The following is a 17,780-nucleotide window of genomic DNA, read 5'->3' on the forward strand; positions in this document are numbered from 1 at the left end:
TCTCCCTCTCAACTCCACCTGCAGAAACACTGCTTGTCCCTCCAGGCTCACCTCCTCTTTGGAGTCTTTCTTGATCAATTCCCCCAACCAGAAGACCTCCTCCTTCCTCCACACCACTTATTCATCTGCTCCGGCTCATTGTTCAGTGAAGCCCTGAACACACTGTAGGTGTTCAAGAAATGCTTGTTGAATGAAAATATATTGGGCCTAGAAAGGACTCTGGATGCCATGATGCCTCCCCAGACGTATTTGGGAAGGGGGTTATCGAGGGACAGTGCTGGGTACTTCACGCTTACTAGCTCTTTAATCCTCCCATTAGTGGGTGCTATTAATACCTCCAAAGAACAGAAGAGAAAACTGAGGATCAGAGACCTCAGGAAGTCAGCCAAATCTAGTTTGTAGACAGGAGTGTCGGCATCTGCCCCGACAGTTGGCATCCACACCCCCGCTTTTCAAAAACAACCAGTTGTTTGGGGCTTCCCTGGTGGCGCAGTGGTTGAGAATCTGCCTGCCGATGCAGGGGACACGGGTTCGAGCCCTGGTCTGGGAGGATCCCACATGCCGCGGAGCAACTAGGCCCATGAGTCACAACTACTCAGCCTGCGCGTCTGGAGCCTGTGCTCCACAACAAGACAGCCCGCGATAGTCAGAGGCCTGTGCACCGCGATGAAGAGTGGCCCCCGCTTGCCACAACTAGAGAAAGCCCTCGCACAGAAACGAAGACCCAACACAGCAAAAATAAATAAATAAATTACTAAACTCCTACCCCCAACATCTTTTAAAAAAAAAAAAAAAAACAACCACCAGTTGTGGGCAGGGGGCTTAGGAGCCATGAGAGCATGGGGCCAGGAAAGAAGGTCTCAGCTCCAGGCCCCGCTTCCAATCCCCGGGCTCAGGGGGAGGCGGAGAGGAGGCAGGGCCCATCTTCCCTTCCCCAGCCCCATCGATTTCTTGTGGAGCCCAGTGGTCTCCTGAGGCCCGGCCCTCGAGGGCTGGATGGCTGCTGAATGCTTTGCAGGGTAGGCGGGTTGAGCAGGAAGGAGGCGGAAGAGAGACAGACACCCCACACCACCTCCCAGCCCCCACTCCCCACCCGGCTCAGCCTCCTCTCCATCCACAGTGCCTTCACCCCCAAGCTCTGACTTGCCATAGCCTTCTCTCCCAGGCCTCCCCATGCTCCCCTGCCATTAGGCCGTGACTTGGGTTGACCCTGGAAGCCCTGTCCTCCTCCCCCAACACTTCGACCCACCCTCACCCCAACTTGCACCCCCTCCTTACCATGTACAGCTGGAAAGGCTTCCAGTCTTCAGGGCCAATTCAGGGGCACCTCCTCCTCCAGGAAGCCTCCTGCCTCTCCAAGAGCTGCTGCCCACACCTCGGCAGGTCTGGCTCCAGGTTCTTTATCCATCCCCCCTCAACCCAACCTCAAATAATATGTGAACAAACCACCCAGGGTCCCAAGAGACCCCATATCTACAAATCTTTGTCACAAAGACAAGCAGAGCCTCCTGCCCTAATCCACCCAACACTGTTGTCTTTACCATAATTCATTACGGTTGAGGCCCCGAAGACTCCCGTTGGGATGTCATCCCTGATCCCCAGGAAAAGCACTTTAAGCATCATTAACTCTTGACAGCTCAGATCCCCTTCCCCAGGGGACAAATGGGGCCACTTATGAGAGGAGACAGCAGAGCTGGAATCAGGAAGGGAGTGGAGGAAGAAGAACCCCCCAAAATGGGGCAGTGGAGATGGACCTCAACCCTGATTCAGAAGAGCTGTGTGACCTTGGGCAAGTCATTTCCCTTCTCTGGCCTTTCTTCCTCTGCCAGGAGACAGTACATAGAATACACAGGCACTGACCCACAAAGGCCTTTCCTCCCTCCTTCGGGTTCCAATGGCCTGGGAGTCCAAAGCACTTCTTGTATTGTGCTGCCTTCCACAGTATCACCAGCCCTGGGGTCAAAGGCAGGGAGGGCCAGGTCTCACCCCACACTCCAACAGAAGACGTGGGGTCCTCCAGAACCTGTTCTGGGACCCAGCAATGTTGAGTTGTCCGTGGCTGCCCCCTGGTGGCCCAATGCGGTCATTGCAGGCTGTCCCTGAGCTGGGGCAAGTGACACTTGGCAGCCTAGCGGGGGAGCGCCTCCAGTCTCACCCACTCTCTCTCTGGGCCTCAGGGTTAGCTGGTCAGTCCAAGGTCAGATCCAGGGAAGAATTCCAGCCCCTGAGCACTTGAACAAGGGTCTTCTCCTGGCTGCAGGTGGAATGGTCAGCCTGGCCTGGAGCAGCCCACCTAGGGCAAGACAAAAGTGGGAGACTCGGAGTGGGGGGGGCTTAGTCCCAGCCTGTGAAGCCGGCCAGAGAACCCATTCCAGTGTGGCATCTACCTCCCCTTCCCGAGAGACAGGAACAAGGAACCTGGAGTCCAGGCCACCAAGACCCCCACCTGCATCCAGGCCTCCCCACTGAACTGGATCAGTGAGAAGTCAGGGGCTGCCCAGCTTGCCCAGCTCCAGCGGCTGAGGCTGAGGCTGGGAGGCCAGCCTGTCTGCCCGCTGGGCCCCTGGAGAGAGGCTGGGAATGAGGCTCTAGGCAGAGGCGGAATGTGGTATCTGGCACCTTCCCAGGGAGTCCCCAATTCGTCTCTGAACAGCTCCTTATCGCCCCCCCCACTTGCCAGGGCCTTGTCTTCTTGGAGGTGGCCAGTGAGGGCAGCTTCCTGGTCCAAGGCAGGGCACCTCTGAAGGGGTGTGCACAGGAGCCAAGGGTAACCTGAGGACCTTCTTCCTAATTTAATAAAGGTCCTGTCACTCCCTCCATGACCTTGTGTCTCTAGAAGGGCTAATGACGAGCTACCCTGAGTCACTCACATACCACACAACCAGCCCCTGGCTCAGAATCAGACTACAGCAGGGAGAGGGACTCAATCTAGCTGGGGTCTGTCCTGGTCAGAGTCAGGACCCGCAATCCCCACGCCATCTGTACAGGAGTACAGTGAGGACAGCTTGGAGCCAGCCTGGGGCTCTGTCTGGGGCAGGGGGAGAGTATCTGGACAGCTGAGGGCCTGGAGACAGCAGGGTCAGGTCCCCGGCTTCAGGGTCCAAGGCACTCACCTCTGGAGTGCCTGTCCTCCTGTCCCCTCTTACCCTGGGACACCTGAAACCCCCAACCAATCATAGACCTCAGCACCAGGGGGTAAAATATACAGATATATTTATATTATCAAAAGGTCCCCAAAGTGGGGAAGGGGCACCGGGCAGCCTAGGCCCTCCCAGTAAGCCCAGACCAGAAGGGGGGCTAAAGTCCCCCAAGTCCAGTTCTCAGCCCTGTATACATTTACCCAAGAGCTCCCTCCCCACCCCAGCTGAGTGTTCCTTTAGAGCTGTTCTGGAGTCTGTGGCAAAGGGGTGGGCTCCCTTCCAGCGGGGGCCCCAGGGCCTTGAGCCTCTGAAAGGATGGCAGTCCGCCAGAGTGCCTCACTGATGCCCATCTCTCCAACCCCTTAAACTCAGGGTGTGTGACCCAGCGGGGGAGCAGGCCAGGCCAGGAGGGCTGAGCACCTGGACAGAGCAGGTAAGGGATTCCTCCTCAGGCAGACCCTGCTGCCTGCCCCCCACGTCCTGGCCAGGGAACCCCAGGCTGCAGTCAGGATGAGGGGTCTGGGGGTGCGGCTTCCTCATGTGCCCCCTGCTGGCTCACACCAGGCACGCAGGGCATGAGGGTGTCTGCCCACGAAGGCTTCACGGTGGCAGAGTCCCACCTGCGATCAGACGTTTCGGAGGAGCTGTGGGAAGGCACAGAAGTCCAGATTCCATGAGCACGTTGTGAAGACTCACAGGGAGCAGGGGCCAGGGGCCAGCAGAGAGGGGTCTCCCGGGAACCAGGTGAACCAAAGGGGCCTGTCAGGACTCCCAATGAGGACGGAGGGACAGGGCCGGAGGGCACTCAGAGAGGAGAAGCAGAGTGAGTCAGGTGGAAGGCAGGCTCCAGCCAGGTTCCCAGCCGCCTGCCCACAGGAATGGAGAGCCACTCACAGAAAGGGGGTCCGCAGTAAAGGCAGCCACGCTCCGGCGCATCTCATTCTCACTGCCGCGCAGGGGGATCAGCGAAACACTGCCCAGCCGGACCTCAGGCACCGCCCGGGACACACGTGAGGGCTCTGAGGGCCACACCAGGCCGTCGTGCTGGGCAGCAGGGGAGAGGAGGGGTGTTGGGGTCTGGGCTCGGTTTGCTGGCCTAGACACTCAACTCCGGATCCACCCACCCTTCCAAGAAATGCCTCCAGCTATGATCTGAGGTGAAACCCTCAGCTTTGATCTGAGCAGATATGAGAAGCAGCTGTTAGGAGAACATGACTGTATCCCCGGCAAAGCCCAGCCAATTACATTACTCAACAACCCTCATTTCCAGGTCCACAAACAAACCGCTTCAAGAACGCAGTGCCAAGAAAACAGTTCTAGAGGAACATGTCTGCTTCCTTTCACCAGGAACCAAGGAAACTCTAGAATCTGCTCTGTTTCCCTTTTGACTTTTGACTACCAGGAAGCTCAGGGCTAAAAGAGCTCAGCCCAAGCCCTGGTACAGTTTTGTCTCCCTTCTCCCCAAACAATTCTGAGCTCTCATTTTAAAAACCTGTTTTGGGATTTCCTCGGTGGTCCAGTGGTTAAGAGTCCGTGCTCCCACTGCCTGGGGCACGGGTTCGATCCCTGGTTGGGGAACTAAGATCCCAACCAGGGAAACTAAGATCCCGCATGCCGCACGGCCAAAAGACAAACAAACAAACACCTATTTTATGTCCAACCCACCCCTCTAGCCCTGCTCTGGCTTCGAGTCCTCCCCAGCCTGTTCCCACCTGGCCCACTGCAGCAACTACCTCACTGGCCTCCTCACTTCCAGGCTCGGCCCTTCAGCCCATCCTCCCCTGCACACCGCACCCAGAATGGACCCTCAAACTCAGACTCAACCCTGCGCACCACTCTTGCTTAAAACTCTCCCTTCAAACTGCCGACTAGGTCAAGTTCAGCTTCCTTGGCATGGCCTTCAAGACTGAGATTTTACTCCCAACTTCGTTTCCAGTGCCAACTTCTAGCGTGCCTGGCTTCTCCCTTTACACCCTGTCGGCAATCCTGCTACGCCTGTGTGCAAACTGTTCCCTTTGCCTCGAAGCCGCCCCACCCCCGCCTTTGCTTGGTGAACGCTCCCTCATCCCCAAAGATTCAGCTTCCACGATACCCCCTCCCTGCTGCCTTCCTCACCTCACCCAACACCTCCACGAGGTAGGGTCCCTGGCTTCCCTCTGTCACCACAGCACTGGGCTCTAACAGGCTCCTTCTGGGTCTGTTTTCCTTTCTACGTGGGGAGTGAGTGCCCGAGGGAAGGGGTCTGCACCCTCTGTCTCTAGCATGCCTGGCTCAGAGCTGGACCAGAGCAGGTACCAGGAAGGGTTTACGTGAGAATGAACGAACAAGTGGATTAAAGGCAACTCAACATCCTGAAGCAATCGGTGGCCTGAACAGTGAAGAAGCACTCATACCCCTTCTCTGTAATGGAGGCTTCCCGGGACCCACCCCACACCCCGCGCCTGGTACCTGCATGAAGAGGAAAGTGGCGAACCACTCCCGGAGCTCCATCTGCGTCTCACAGCACAGGTACCTACAGGGTGGGGCACAGGTCTGGATGCCGCCAGGGCCTGGCTGAGCAGGGATACCCTACCGTGTTCCCCCGCCCAGGGTCTCGGGGGCAGGGCCCAGATCTGGACAGTGAGGGGACCCAACCAAGGGGGACATGCTACCATCTCTCCTCGGCATGGGGCCCTCACTCACCACTGCTGCTTCTCGTGTTTCTCCGTCTCGTGCACCACCGTGAAGCCCCAGCTGCAGAGAAGGGGCAGGTGGGGTCACTTGACAGCCCAGAGAGGCCTCATAGCCCCAGTGAGAGCCTAGGACAGAGCCCAGAAGCCTGGGCCAGGGCTGGGGGCAGAGTTCAAGTCCTTCTGTGGGCACAGCACATCCCGGCCGCTGCCTCTTCCTCTCACAGCCCTGCCAGCCTCCCAGGGCCTTGGCTCCCCCACCCCCCAGCCCTATCCCCCAGAGAGAAGCAGGCACAGCCAGCGGGTAAAAGGTGAATGCCAGAAACCCCAGCCCAGTGACTGCAGTTAATAACAGTGATAGTGGCTATGCACCACTTTTCAACTGTTAAAACATACCACCATATCAGTTATACTTCAACTAAAAAAAGAAGAAGGAAAAAACCCCATACAACCGCCCTTTGGAACAGGCGTGCCATTATTTTCCCCATTCCTCAGATGTGGGAAGTGAGGCACAGAAAGGTCCCAGAGCTAGTCAGTGACTAACTGGATTTCAATCCAGGCCAATGGTTCTTAAACATGAGCAAGCATCAGAGTCCCCTAGGTGGCTTGTGACAGCACAGACTGCTGGCCCCAGCCCCAGAATCCGTGATTTAGCAGGTCTGGGGTGGTACCCAAGAATTCGGGTTTCTAATGTGTTTCCAGGTGATGCTGATGCTGCTGGTCTGGGAGACCACACCCTCAGAACTATGAGCCAGTCCCTGTCAAGTTCACAGCCCTCAGCTGTGCCTCCCCCATCAGTTCTGAGCCCCGCAGGCCCTAGTCGTGGACCCACCTCCCCCGCCCCAGCTCACCAGGTGGGTGGCCGGAGTTTCTTCTTCACTCCCAGGTAGATTTTGAGACTCCTGACGGGCCACTCCTTCTCAGGCCGGTGACTCTGGGTGGCGGAGGAAGAAGGAGTAGGAACTTCAGTCAGTCAGGGTGCGCACTGGGGCAGATCTCCCAACTGGGTGCCTCCCTCCCCCCTCTCCCCAGCCTCTCTACCTCCCAGCCCAGGAGCCCTCCTCCAGCAAGCCTTCCTGACAAAGCCCTCCCTGGTCACAATCTAGCTCAACAGAGCCCCCAGGCCCCTCTCCCTGCCCCAGCATCAGACAGTCAACCCTTGTCCCCGAGGTAGCTGGATGTCCGCAGCAGTTGATCCCCAGTCCCTCCCTGCTGCCCTGCAAATTGAGAACTGATCTGTGTCAGTATCATAGGCTGATCCAGGCTGTCTGCAGAGGGACAAGTCTGCACGTTGCACATCACCCTTTGGCACCAAACCCAGCGAGTGTACAGGAGCTGAGAGCCTCGGCTGTCTGTGTGTCTCAGGTTATTTATTCCTCACCCTTCCCTGCCCCATGGAGCCTCCAGGGTTGACTGTGTGAACAGAAGGCTTGTGAGGTGAGCAGTTACTGGCTCTTTGGTTCCACAAAGTGAAGGCTAATGACTCGAGCTGAAGCAGAACGGCCGTTCCGTAGACAACGGGAAGAACTTCCCAGTGGTCTAGGCCAGGAAGCGACAGACCAATGTACTGGGAGGGGGCACCAGATCACTGACATGCTCATCTCTGGTCCCCACCTCTGCATATGGGTCTGGGCTCGGAAGGAGCAGGCTGCCTCAGAGGCAGGGGGATGGGAGCATTGACCTCCAGTGAAGCAGCGGGTTGGAGGTCAAGCTAATGAGCCTTCCTCCTGCTCTGGGAGCCACTTGCTTGAAACCCTGCCCCCACCAGGCACCCCTGGTGCCAACAGGGACACCAGGGTGGATGGCAGGGGAGGGGGAGTCACTTACAACCAAAACTGGGGGTCACAGATTGAGCCACCTCTACTGTTCCCCACCATTGCTCCCAGCCACCCCCAGGCATGGCTCCTCAGCAGGAACAAAAAGAGGGGACTAGGGGATGACTAGGGGATGGCCAGGGAGATGGAGAATTTCGGGAATTGGTGGACTTCCCTGTGAGGTCACAATAGGATGGGCTGCCTAGGGAATCAGTGGAGACTTCGGTGCTATCACAGGGGGTGTAGTTTAAGAAGGGCTTATTAGGAACCTTCACCCTGCTTTCACCCCCAGTCCTCCTAACGACCAAGCCCCTGAAGGGGGAGCCCCACATCTCCTGCACATACATAGCAGGACAATGGCTATGTGCCCAAGAGGGCCAGAACAAGGTGAGCCACGGGCACAGATGATCACGGCTGCAGGCAGGGAGGAAACAGGGCAGAGATAAGGAGAGCAGGCTGCTGATACGGGAGAAACAACGTCTAGGGAGAATACAAGAAAGAAGAGGCCTGCATGCAAGCAGGGAAGACACAAGGCTGAGAGCACTGAAGAAATCAGACTGCAGTTGGAAGAAACCAGGCAGCAGGAATGGAAAGACTGAGACAGAGACCGTAAAAGAAGTTAGGCTGCAGGCATGGAACACCCGGCTCTGAGCATGACAGGAGAAAGGATGTGGGGGAAACTGAGCTGCAGGTACAGAAGGAATCGGGCTGAGGGAATGAAAAGCAGACAGTGGGCTTGGAAGAAGTCGGGCTGTGGGTGTGAGGGGACGAGAACTAAAAGCAAGGAGTAAAGTGACTCCGGAGTGGGCGGAGCCAGCCCAGGCGTGTGACAGGAACAGTGGTTGCAGTCAGGGCGTGGAGAGGATTAAGGGAATGGAGGCGGTCAGGCCAGGCTGTGGCTCCTTCAGAACCAGAAAAAAACAACCCTCAGGCCGCTACTTCCTCAGGTACTGGTGCGTGTGGCGTGTACGTGGCAGGCTTATGATGTGAGCATGGCCAAGACAAGAAGGTTGAGGGGGACTCTGGGGGGCAGGGGGAGCGTCAGTCAATGTAATCTTCGTTTCTGATCAAACAGCTCATGTTGCCAGCATCTCCGAGGTATAAGGTCACTGGCAGGGAATGAAGTTCACTCCTTGATGCTCAAAGACCTCTGCTGGAACCAAGATCTTTCTAGAATGTGCTTTTCCCAGGGGCCTCAGGGTCTTTAACAATGGGAGACTCCAGGAGGAGGCTTGGGTGTTCACATAGCCTGAACTGCCAGGGACTGTCCCAATTTCAAATCTTCTGTCCTGTTGCCCCATAAACTAGCAAATACCAGAATCACCAACACCTCAGTAGCCAAAACACACCTTCCCAGGGCTCCTGTGAGACCAGGTGCCGGCTGCCACTGGGGAGAGCACCATCTAGCCCTGAGCTGACCAGCCCTTGCTATGAGGTCTTGGTTCCTATATTTCAAGGAATAAAAAGCTGAAGCTTTGAGGCTAACAAATCTGGGTTCGAGTCCCAAGCTACCACCTAGAGATGGCCTTGGGAAAGTCACCTGAAGCCTGCTTTCTCACCTGTGAAAAAGGGACAATACCCCTCCACACAGGACAGTAGTGAGATTACACGTCCCAGTATGTGAAAGGCTGGGCACCAAGCCTGGTTCGATAAACATTAGATCTGCTTCTTTCTAGCTCTCCTGCCTCCTCTCCTCTGTGTCAAGGGACCAGCAGCTGCTTTTCCAGGTGCCTCAGCCATTCTCCCTCCTCCCTGCCCACACTGACGGTCTGGTTCTATTCCAAGGGGCTAAGCACCTCTAGAGGGAGAGGGCCAGGGAAATAGCACCTAGAACCAAGGGGAACTGACCGGAGGGGTGGATGGGCCCAGAAGCAAGGATGTGATCACAGAGGGAGGCAAAGGAGAGAAGAAGAGGCGTTCCCCACAAGGGTCAGCAGGAGCCCAGGCTGCATTAATAGAGGTGTAACGTGCAGAGAGAGGGAGGTGAGGGTCCTGCTCTATCTGCTGGGCTCCCACGGCAGCCAGGCCTGTCCAGATGTCCTCAGGAGACGCAAGGGGCAGAAAGGGCAGGAGACACTGGTAGGAGCTCAGGCTGGACCCCTGGCCTTAGAAACCCGTTTCTGTTGCCTGTCTCTGCAGAGCATCTATACTCTGTGGCACCCAAGGCACAGCTGGGATCCACAGGGGTGTCATGGGAGGCAGATCTCAGCTGAACCTGAACAGTGATAGTATGATACTATCATTCTAGGGACAGAGCAGCACCAAGGGAGGAGAGGATGAACTCCCCTCTCCCAGGGTGTGCAAACAAAGGCTGGCAACCAGCTAGGGAGGCCACTACAGCTGGGGGATACACCACAGGCCTCTGTAGTCCTGCTCTTGCGTTTTAAGATGAGGGCAGTAGCGAGCACATTCTAATAGCCCTGGAACTCTCTCCAGGGCTGGGAAGAGGGTGGTTCCAGGGGTGACAGGAGGTGAAGATCAGAGCTCTAATCCAAACCTAGGGGCTTCCATTAACTGGCTCCACAGCCTCCACCCTGAAGCTTTTGGAAAAGTCTAGAGCATCGCACTGACGGGGGCCCTTATCTTGGGAGAAGCACTCTGGGATAGGGTTGGGATGAAGAGAAGGAGCCTAGGCCACAAGCCCTAGGGTGGAGGCCGGGAAACCATGCCTGGAGACGGCCAGGAGCTCTGGCTGGGTCCCCACGCTCCCACTAGGCTCACTTGGCCCCCAGGAGGTGTAAGGCAGCCGGCAGTTGACCCGCAGCTACTCACGGTCTCAGGGGCCCCGCTCCACGGCCTCTGGCTCTGTTTGATAGAGGATCAGGGTTACGGAAGAAGGAGGCCCAGGTCCAGAGCTAGGACAGTGTGTGTAGTGGTGCATGGCGGGATGTGGCTTGTATGCTGGGGCAGCGGGGGCAGTGCTAGGACGGAGATGGCGTCTGGTCTGGGAGGACGCCCGGCGTGTGGACAGCATGGGCGTGCATGGAGTGGGCCGGGATGGGGTATGGCCTATGAAGCAACAAGGCATGCACAGGCCACAACCTGGGGCTGTCACCACGTAGCATGTTCTTGTGGGTGCCATGACCTGGCACAGGTGAGCAGCCCAAGCCTGATGTGATGGCATCCAGGTACCAGGGCCTAGGAGGGCTCCAGGGCAAAGCCATGTGATCACCGAGGGCCACAGCAGGAGGGTCTCTGAGAATCCACAGCTCCCCACAACTGCTGTGCCACCCCGAGACCCCGTGATGGGGACGCTCCCACTGTTAAGCCCAGGGGGACATCTGTGCTCGGGTGTCTGAGCACACCGGGGCGCCGGTGCCCTCCTCGGGGCAGGACCCAGCAGGATCACGTACCCGGGCGCTGGTGCCCTCCTCGGGGCAGGACCCAGCAGGATCACGTACCCGGATGCTGGTGCCCTCCTCGGGGCAGGACCCAGCAGGATCACGTACCCGGACCTCCTTGTAGAGCCGCAGGCAGCTGCTGTTGAGGATGAAGTAGCGATCGTGGAAGCCCCCTGAGGGCAGGCCCAGGCCCAGGAGGCTGCGGTCCTCTCGGAACTTCATCATGCCGTGCTTGGTTTCACCCACATGGCTGGCTGGGGGAGGAGTGGAGTGGGCACAGGGTTGCACCAACGCCCCGCCCATAGACACAGACACCCAGGGCAGGGTCCATCCTGCCCCAGCCTCCGAAGAGGCCTGCCCGCCTGGCGCCCTCTGCCTGGGCTGTTCCTGATCTCGCCCCAGCTCTGGATGGAGGGACCTGCCACCAGGCTGCCCGACCCTGTAGGCACCACCCATCCAGGGACACCACCTACCTAGGTACAGCAGCATGGCCTCCATGGACTGGTGCTTCTTCACCACCAGGTAGCTGTCCATGCCCAGCCCATGCAGGATGGGCAGCACCTTCTCCGCAAAGTGCAGGGGGCGCTCTGGGGAGAGGGCACACCGTCACCAGGGCCACTTGGCCTACAGCACTTAGGGCTGGCCCATGTACACACATCACCTACGTGCCCAAGGGCACTGTCTACTCCCTCTGCCTCCTGGCGCCACACCGCTGCTCTGACCACCTCCCACACCCAACACATGTGGCTGGGACCAAACCTGCTCCAACCCAACATGTCCAAAACCAAGCCGGTGATCTTCCCTGTGTGTCCTCATCAGGGAAACCGGCACCACCCCCCAGGCCACCCAGGTCAGAAACAAACCCTCCTCCCTCTCAGCTTCCATGTGTCAAATCTCTCTGCTTCTGTCCATCTCCTTGCAGCCACCCTGGCCCATGATCCCATCTTCTTGGCCCAGTACTGTGGCCTCTGAAGCAGTCTCTGCTGTGTGCTCTCATGCCCTCTCCCCACATCTCTCTACCCAGCAGTAAGGAGCAATCTTTTCAAGCTCCCAACCACTCACCCTTCAATGGACTTGCATTGTTGTCAGGCCCTGAGGGCGGCCTCCGCCTTTATCTCCAGCCCCATCCCAGGCCACAACCTCTCACTGTCCTTATCTTAAGCTCCTTAAAAGAATAGTGTCCCCAGCCACCACAGGGCGTTTGCCCATGCTGTTCCCACTGCCTCGAAGTACTTTCCCCTCTTCTTCACCACGGAACCCCTACTCTGCCTTAACCTCCTAACCCAGGGACTCCAAAGCCAAAGACCCTGTTATACGCTCTGGTGACGGACTTCCCTGGTGGCGCAGTGGTTGAGAATCTGCCTGCCAATGCAGGTGACACGGGTTTGATCCCTGGTCTAGGAAGATCCCACATGCCACGGAGCAACTGAGCCCGTGCACCACAACCACTGAGCCTGCACTCCAGCGCCCGCAAGCCACAACTACTGAGCCTGCACTCTACAGCCCGTGCTCTGCAAGAAAGAGAAGCCACCGCAATGAGGAGCCCGCGCACCGCAAAGAACAGTAGCCCCCGCTCACCGCCCGCCACAACTAGAGAAAGCCCGCGTGCAGCAACGAAGACCCAATGCAGCAAAAATAAATAAATGAATAATAAAAATTTAAAAACAGCTCTGGTGGCATTGTGGCCCTTTCCTTCACAGCAGTTAACACGGCTGTAGTTGTGCGTTTACCGGTGTGATCATGGGACTAGTGTCTCTATTGCATACCAGACTACCCCCAAGAGGGTAGGGACTGTGTTTCTGGCTTCCCTGCCCAGTGCCTGGCACTCAACAAATAACGGTAAAACAAATGAACAGATACGCCCTCATCCTCCACTGCCACTGAGACCATCCTTCACCCTAAAATGCCTTTATCACTCCCCTTCACCTTCCCCTTGGCGCCTTCACAACAGCCCACCCCACTCCTTCGGCATGCTCATCACCACCCACTACCCCCTCACCACCAACGCTGTCACTCACAATCCCATTATCAAATTCAGCATCTCCACCATTGCAAGCAGCACCATTCTCGCCGACACCTGAGAAAGCGCCAGAGCCGACACCATCTACCCCTTCACGGTCCCTTCCATCAGCCACGTCACCTGAACCCCTGCCAGCACGTCACCACCATCACTGAGATCACAGCGTGACAGCAACATCCATCATCTAAAACCCCCTTCACCACCACTGTCAGCACACTGTGGGGTAGAGGAGGACAGACTGGGGCCACCCCGTTTCCTGCACCAATCCTGTGGTCACCCACCTGCCTCCTCCCTCTCGTTGACCTCGAAGCAGGTCCAATAGTCCTTCTCCCTGATGCCCACATTCCTGCGATCCAAGATCTCCAGGGTGAGCTCCTCAGCTGTCATGGATGCTGGGATCTGTGGGGACCCAGCAGGAGGAGGAGATCAGCCTACCCCATCCCCAGCCCCTGCTCTGCCACAACCCTGCTGTGTGATCCAGGGGCCGAGCCCACCCCTCTCAGGGTCCTCTGGAGTCCTGGGATGCAGGGGGGTGTCTGAGTGGTCCTGATGAGCTGGGTGGGGAAAAGGGAAAGAGACAGGCCCTGGCACTAGCCAGATACAGGTCCCAAACCAGGGCTCCCCTCAGCATGGAAGCTGTGCTCCCCTGGTCATCTGAGCCTGCACCCAGCCCAGCCTGACTCTCCCGGCCCCTTAACTTCTAGGTCCCTGGCCCTCACCTTGACATGTTGCTCTGTCTCCGCCTTCTTTTCCTCCAGGTACACAGTGCAGATGAAGTCGCCAGCGTGCTGTGGGGAGACAGGGCTCAGCTGGAGGCCTGGGGAGCAGGTGCAGGTGGCTGGCCTGAGCCCCCCACCCCAGGCCCTGCCCTTCACCTGAGTCCCACTAGCAGTGCCAGCCACACGCATCTTCACAATGGCAGTGATCTCCTCCCGCTGCTTCCTCAGCTCCTCCTCGTCCACCTGGGAAAGGGAGAGGGACAGATGGTCACTGCCGCCCAGGGCTGAGTTCTGCCTTCCACTGCCCACTGGCTGGGGACGCACACTAAACACCATCACATAGTGGCTGATGAGGTCTTCCACCACGCGGCCGGCCTTGTAGTCCTGCCCATCTGTCTGGAAGAGCGTGGGCCCAAACACAATGGCCAGGTTGTGCGTGTTCATCTGGTTCGTGTCTGAGAAGCACTGGACACTGGACAGGGAAGGATGGAAGCCTTGAGGAGTCAGCCCAGGACTTCCCCACCTCACCTGCCCAATTCCTGACAAGCCCATGCATGGCCCCTGGAGACAGGCCAGGGGAGGTCCCAGTCAGAGAGGACAATAGTTAAGGAGACGAGGGGACAGTCTTTCTGGCCATATCTTGGGTCCTGGGGAGAAGCAGGGCTGGGAAACTGAGAGATCTGTCCACCAGCTGAAACCGCCTCTATTCTCCCACCCTGCAGGAAGTAAGCTGGGAGACAAAGTGTCCAAGACCAGAGCACATCATAAGGCAACATTCAGTTCCCAGGCCCACTTGGTTCCCGGGGAGAACAGGCAGCCAAATTGGGAATAAAAGAGTCTTTTCTACCCCAGCCCCCAGGTAGCACCGCTTCTCACCAGTACAAGTGGCTGATAAGGGCCTTCACCGTGGCCCGGTTGACTGGGGGCAGACGCACCAGTAGCTCTCGGTACCTGGAGACCTTCTCCCCTTCATCCTCCATCTCTGGGTGGGGGGAAGATGGATCGGGTCAGGAACCCTCTTGTAACCACCTCCCCTGTCCCACCCCTCTGGCTGCCCTGCCTCTCATCCTAGGTGACACCACTCCCTGGCCCCCTCTAAGTCAAATCAGGCCAGCCATGCAGCAAAGATAAAGAATTCTCCAAGGGACCCTGGCTCTGTATAGAGTGACAATAGGAATAAGAAGAAAGGAGGGAGAAGGACTGGAGCCCACCACTGGGGCATGCCTAGTCCAAGTGCATGACGGGGAGGGGAGGGAAAACTGAGATCAGAGTGTACAAGTCAGCAGCACTGGCCTGGTCTCAGGCTGGGCACGGGCTGCAGGGCCCACCTGAGGCCTCCAGCCAGGCTAGGCGCTGGACTCTAGTGAAGAGCCCATCGGGCAGATCTCGCAGGAAGCGCTTGAGCGCCGAGGAGACGTCGTCCACGTGCTGCTCGCCCTCCTTGAGGCGCACAGAGCGAGCGTCCAGCCGCAGGCTCTCCAGCAGCCGCTGTGTCTTTGATGTCTGCCCACACTTGCGGTAGATGCCCTCCGACGTCAGGCCTGGAGAGGGGTGGGGCTGAGCTGGGGGCGGAGCCAAACGTGAGGGGCCAGGAGCATTGGTCAAGGGGAGGGCCTCACGGCCGGGAAGGCGAGGCTTGGCCTCTGGGGCAGGAGGGTGGGGAGGGGCGGGGCCTGTGCCATGGGGGCGGGGCTCACCGCACTGGGTGATGTAGTCCACACAGCGGTACACAATCACCGGGATATCCGAGTCTCCAAGCTGCTGCTCCGACAGCGTGTCCCCTGAGCTGGCCGCTGCTTTCTGGATGGCCCCCAGCCAGCCCATGAAGTCCAGCCGCCGCTCCCCCTGGATGTACAGCGTCCTGGGCCGGGGAGTCAGTCACTTGGGGACCTACCCCTGCCCCACCCCTCCCAGGCCTGTCAGACTTTCCAGGCTTCTCAGAGCCCCTCAGGGAGGCCAGAGCTCACCTCCGTCGCTCCACCAGCACCAGCACCTGGTTCTCGCTGTCCCCTTGGACGGCTGTGGAGGGGTGGGTTGAGGTGAGGCCCAGGCCTTGTTCATGGTCCCCAGCCTGCTCCCTGCTGAGGCTCTCTGTGTCCACACACCCCTGGGACACACCCACCAACCCCTGGGGTGGCTGAGCTGCACCCCAAGGCCAGGAGAGGACATGAGAGGGCAGGCTGGCTCCTTCTGGCCAGGCTAGGGTACAGTTCAAACTTCTGGGGAGGGGCTGGGGCCTGGGAGCCCAGGATAGGGTGCCCCGGAGATTGGGGCCCAGGCCCAGGTGCACGCACAAAGCTCCTGTAGTTTCCGAAGCTGCAGCGGCTCCTCGCAGGGCCCCTCTGGGAAGACAGCATGGAGCTCGGAGCCGAGGAGGGCAAACCAGCCCTCCTGGGCCCGCTGTAGGCTCAGGCCAGCTTTGTAGGGTAGGCGCCCAAGCCTCTCAAAATCCCGGGCCAGCAGATCCTCAGCCAGGGGAGGCACGAACGCCTGGTGGGGAGGCCAGAGAAAGGGGAGATGGCCAGGGAGGCTGCATCAGCCAACAGCACTGCCCGCCCTGGATACCCCAGCCCTTTGGCTTGTGGGCATGTACTTGTTTTCCACCCAGCTGTCTCCTCTCTCTCCCCCAGGGCAGAACCCGGCACAGTGAACTAAGTTGGGTATCATGTCCCACTTCATACTCACTCAGATATGCCCTCCTCTGGAACACCTTCCCAGACACCATTAGGGATGTCCCTTCTCTGGGGCCCCACGGCACCAAGGCATTCTTGCCCTCTGTTGTAGCACCAATTACAGTTTTTGCTGTTTGGACCCCATCTGTCTCCCCTACCAGCATGGAAGCCACTGAGGAGCTGGGATCAAGATGGGTTCACCTGGATCCCCGGGGCTCTGAGGACTGACTGTCAGGAGGCTCACAGATGACTGGTCGATGAACAAGAGGATGAGAGTCACAGGCCCTCACGGCACAGGAGAGCCAGAGGGCACCTGATTCTAGTCCCCAGGGCAGAGCTCTCCTCTGCAGCCTTCCTGCCTCCTTCCTCCAGGACAAGGCGCTCCCCCTGGAGGCAGCACTGTCCATCCTAGGATGGCTCTGCCTGTCATTCATTATTAAACATATATTGAGCACCTAGGGAGTGCAAGGCCCACGGCCCTCCTTCCACATAGTTGAGATAGGTCTCCTGACCTCCCCCACCACCAGGGAGCTGCAGATCACATCAGGGCCTTGGCTCTGTGTCTGCTGCCCTCCATCCAGCCCCTGATCCATGCAGTGGGAAAGCTGGGATACAGGGGGGATTGGCCAGGAGGTCCTACCCTGGGCCCTGACAGACTCCTCCCACACCCGCCTGCTCACCCAGGCCCACCTTAGCAATGCACTTGACCCACTCACGAGCCAGCTCTGCGCTCTCCAGCCCAAACAGGTACAGCCGCTCTCCTTCTGTGTACACCTCAAAGGTGTGCTCAAAACTGTAGATACACAGGCCAGGATTCAGGCCCACTCCACCCAACACTGCCCCCTCACCCACCACACTGCCCTGGTGACTACCCTTCCCCTGGCCCCCTATGAGGTGGGAGAAAAGCCTTAGGCTAGGGCCTCGGGAAACCCGGTTTAGCCCCTGCACAGCCCCAGCTTGCTGTCCGACCCTGGGGAGGCCCTGCCCCTCTCTGGGCCTGTTTCCCTGTCTCCCCAATGGAGGTTTGGACTTTACATCAATAACAGTCTGTGATTCTGCCCAGGGGTGCTCACCCATGGGTGTTGGGAGTGGGCACTGCCAGACACACAATCTCGCTGGCCCGAATCTCCCCGTTGGGGGTCACTGCCCGCTCATTCTCATAGTAGCTCAGGACCCCGTCGCTAAGCACACACCAGCGTCGGCTGAATTCTGGGGAGAAGTTGGGCAGGGGAACCATGAGGGAGCCCTTCACCCTCACCTGAACACTACCTCTGCATCCTCCCTGGGCCTCCACTCCCACCTGACCCATGTCCTCTCCATTCTAACTCACAAGCTTCCCCCAAATCCATCCTCCTCCCTGTAGCTCCACCAACCCAGCCCAGCCCACACCTCTCCCCCGGACCTG

The 17,780-nt window shown here is 58.4% G+C and overlaps 1 protein-coding gene across 16 annotated transcripts in view; it reads right to left on the minus strand.

Annotated features, from left to right (window-relative positions):
* Positions 1–3,187: 3,187 nt before the first annotated feature.
* ARAP1 (ArfGAP with RhoGAP domain, ankyrin repeat and PH domain 1) overlaps positions 3,188–17,780 on the minus strand; it is a 63,033-nt gene continuing 48,440 nt past the window's right edge. For 7 of the 16 annotated variants that reach the window (XM_027083284.1, XM_027083277.1, XM_027083280.1 and 4 more), the window contains 19 exons: positions 17,449–17,584; positions 17,066–17,168; positions 15,998–16,193; positions 15,671–15,722; positions 15,401–15,564; positions 15,032–15,244; positions 14,580–14,685; positions 14,028–14,175; positions 13,860–13,946; positions 13,704–13,772; positions 13,266–13,383; positions 11,438–11,551; positions 11,073–11,218; positions 10,396–10,428; positions 6,661–6,743; positions 5,823–5,873; positions 5,589–5,652; positions 4,035–4,184; positions 3,791–3,944 (listed from right to left, as the gene is read on the minus strand). In XM_027083284.1, the coding sequence (XP_026939085.1) occupies positions 3,903–3,944; positions 4,035–4,184; positions 5,589–5,652; positions 5,823–5,873; positions 6,661–6,743; positions 10,396–10,428; positions 11,073–11,218; positions 11,438–11,551; positions 13,266–13,383; positions 13,704–13,772; positions 13,860–13,946; positions 14,028–14,175; positions 14,580–14,685; positions 15,032–15,244; positions 15,401–15,564; positions 15,671–15,722; positions 15,998–16,193; positions 17,066–17,168; positions 17,449–17,584 (2,075 nt within the window). In that variant the 3' untranslated portion in view covers positions 3,791–3,902. The other 9 variants (XM_027083285.1, XM_027083282.1, XM_027083281.1 and 6 more) reach the window with 7 other exon arrangements.

The sequence above is a fragment of the Aethalodelphis obliquidens genome, unplaced genomic scaffold, assembly GCF_003676395.1.
Source record: "Aethalodelphis obliquidens isolate GAN/ISIS:26980383/991018 unplaced genomic scaffold, ASM367639v1 scaffold50, whole genome shotgun sequence".
Lineage (NCBI taxonomy): Eukaryota > Metazoa > Chordata > Mammalia > Artiodactyla > Delphinidae > Aethalodelphis > Aethalodelphis obliquidens.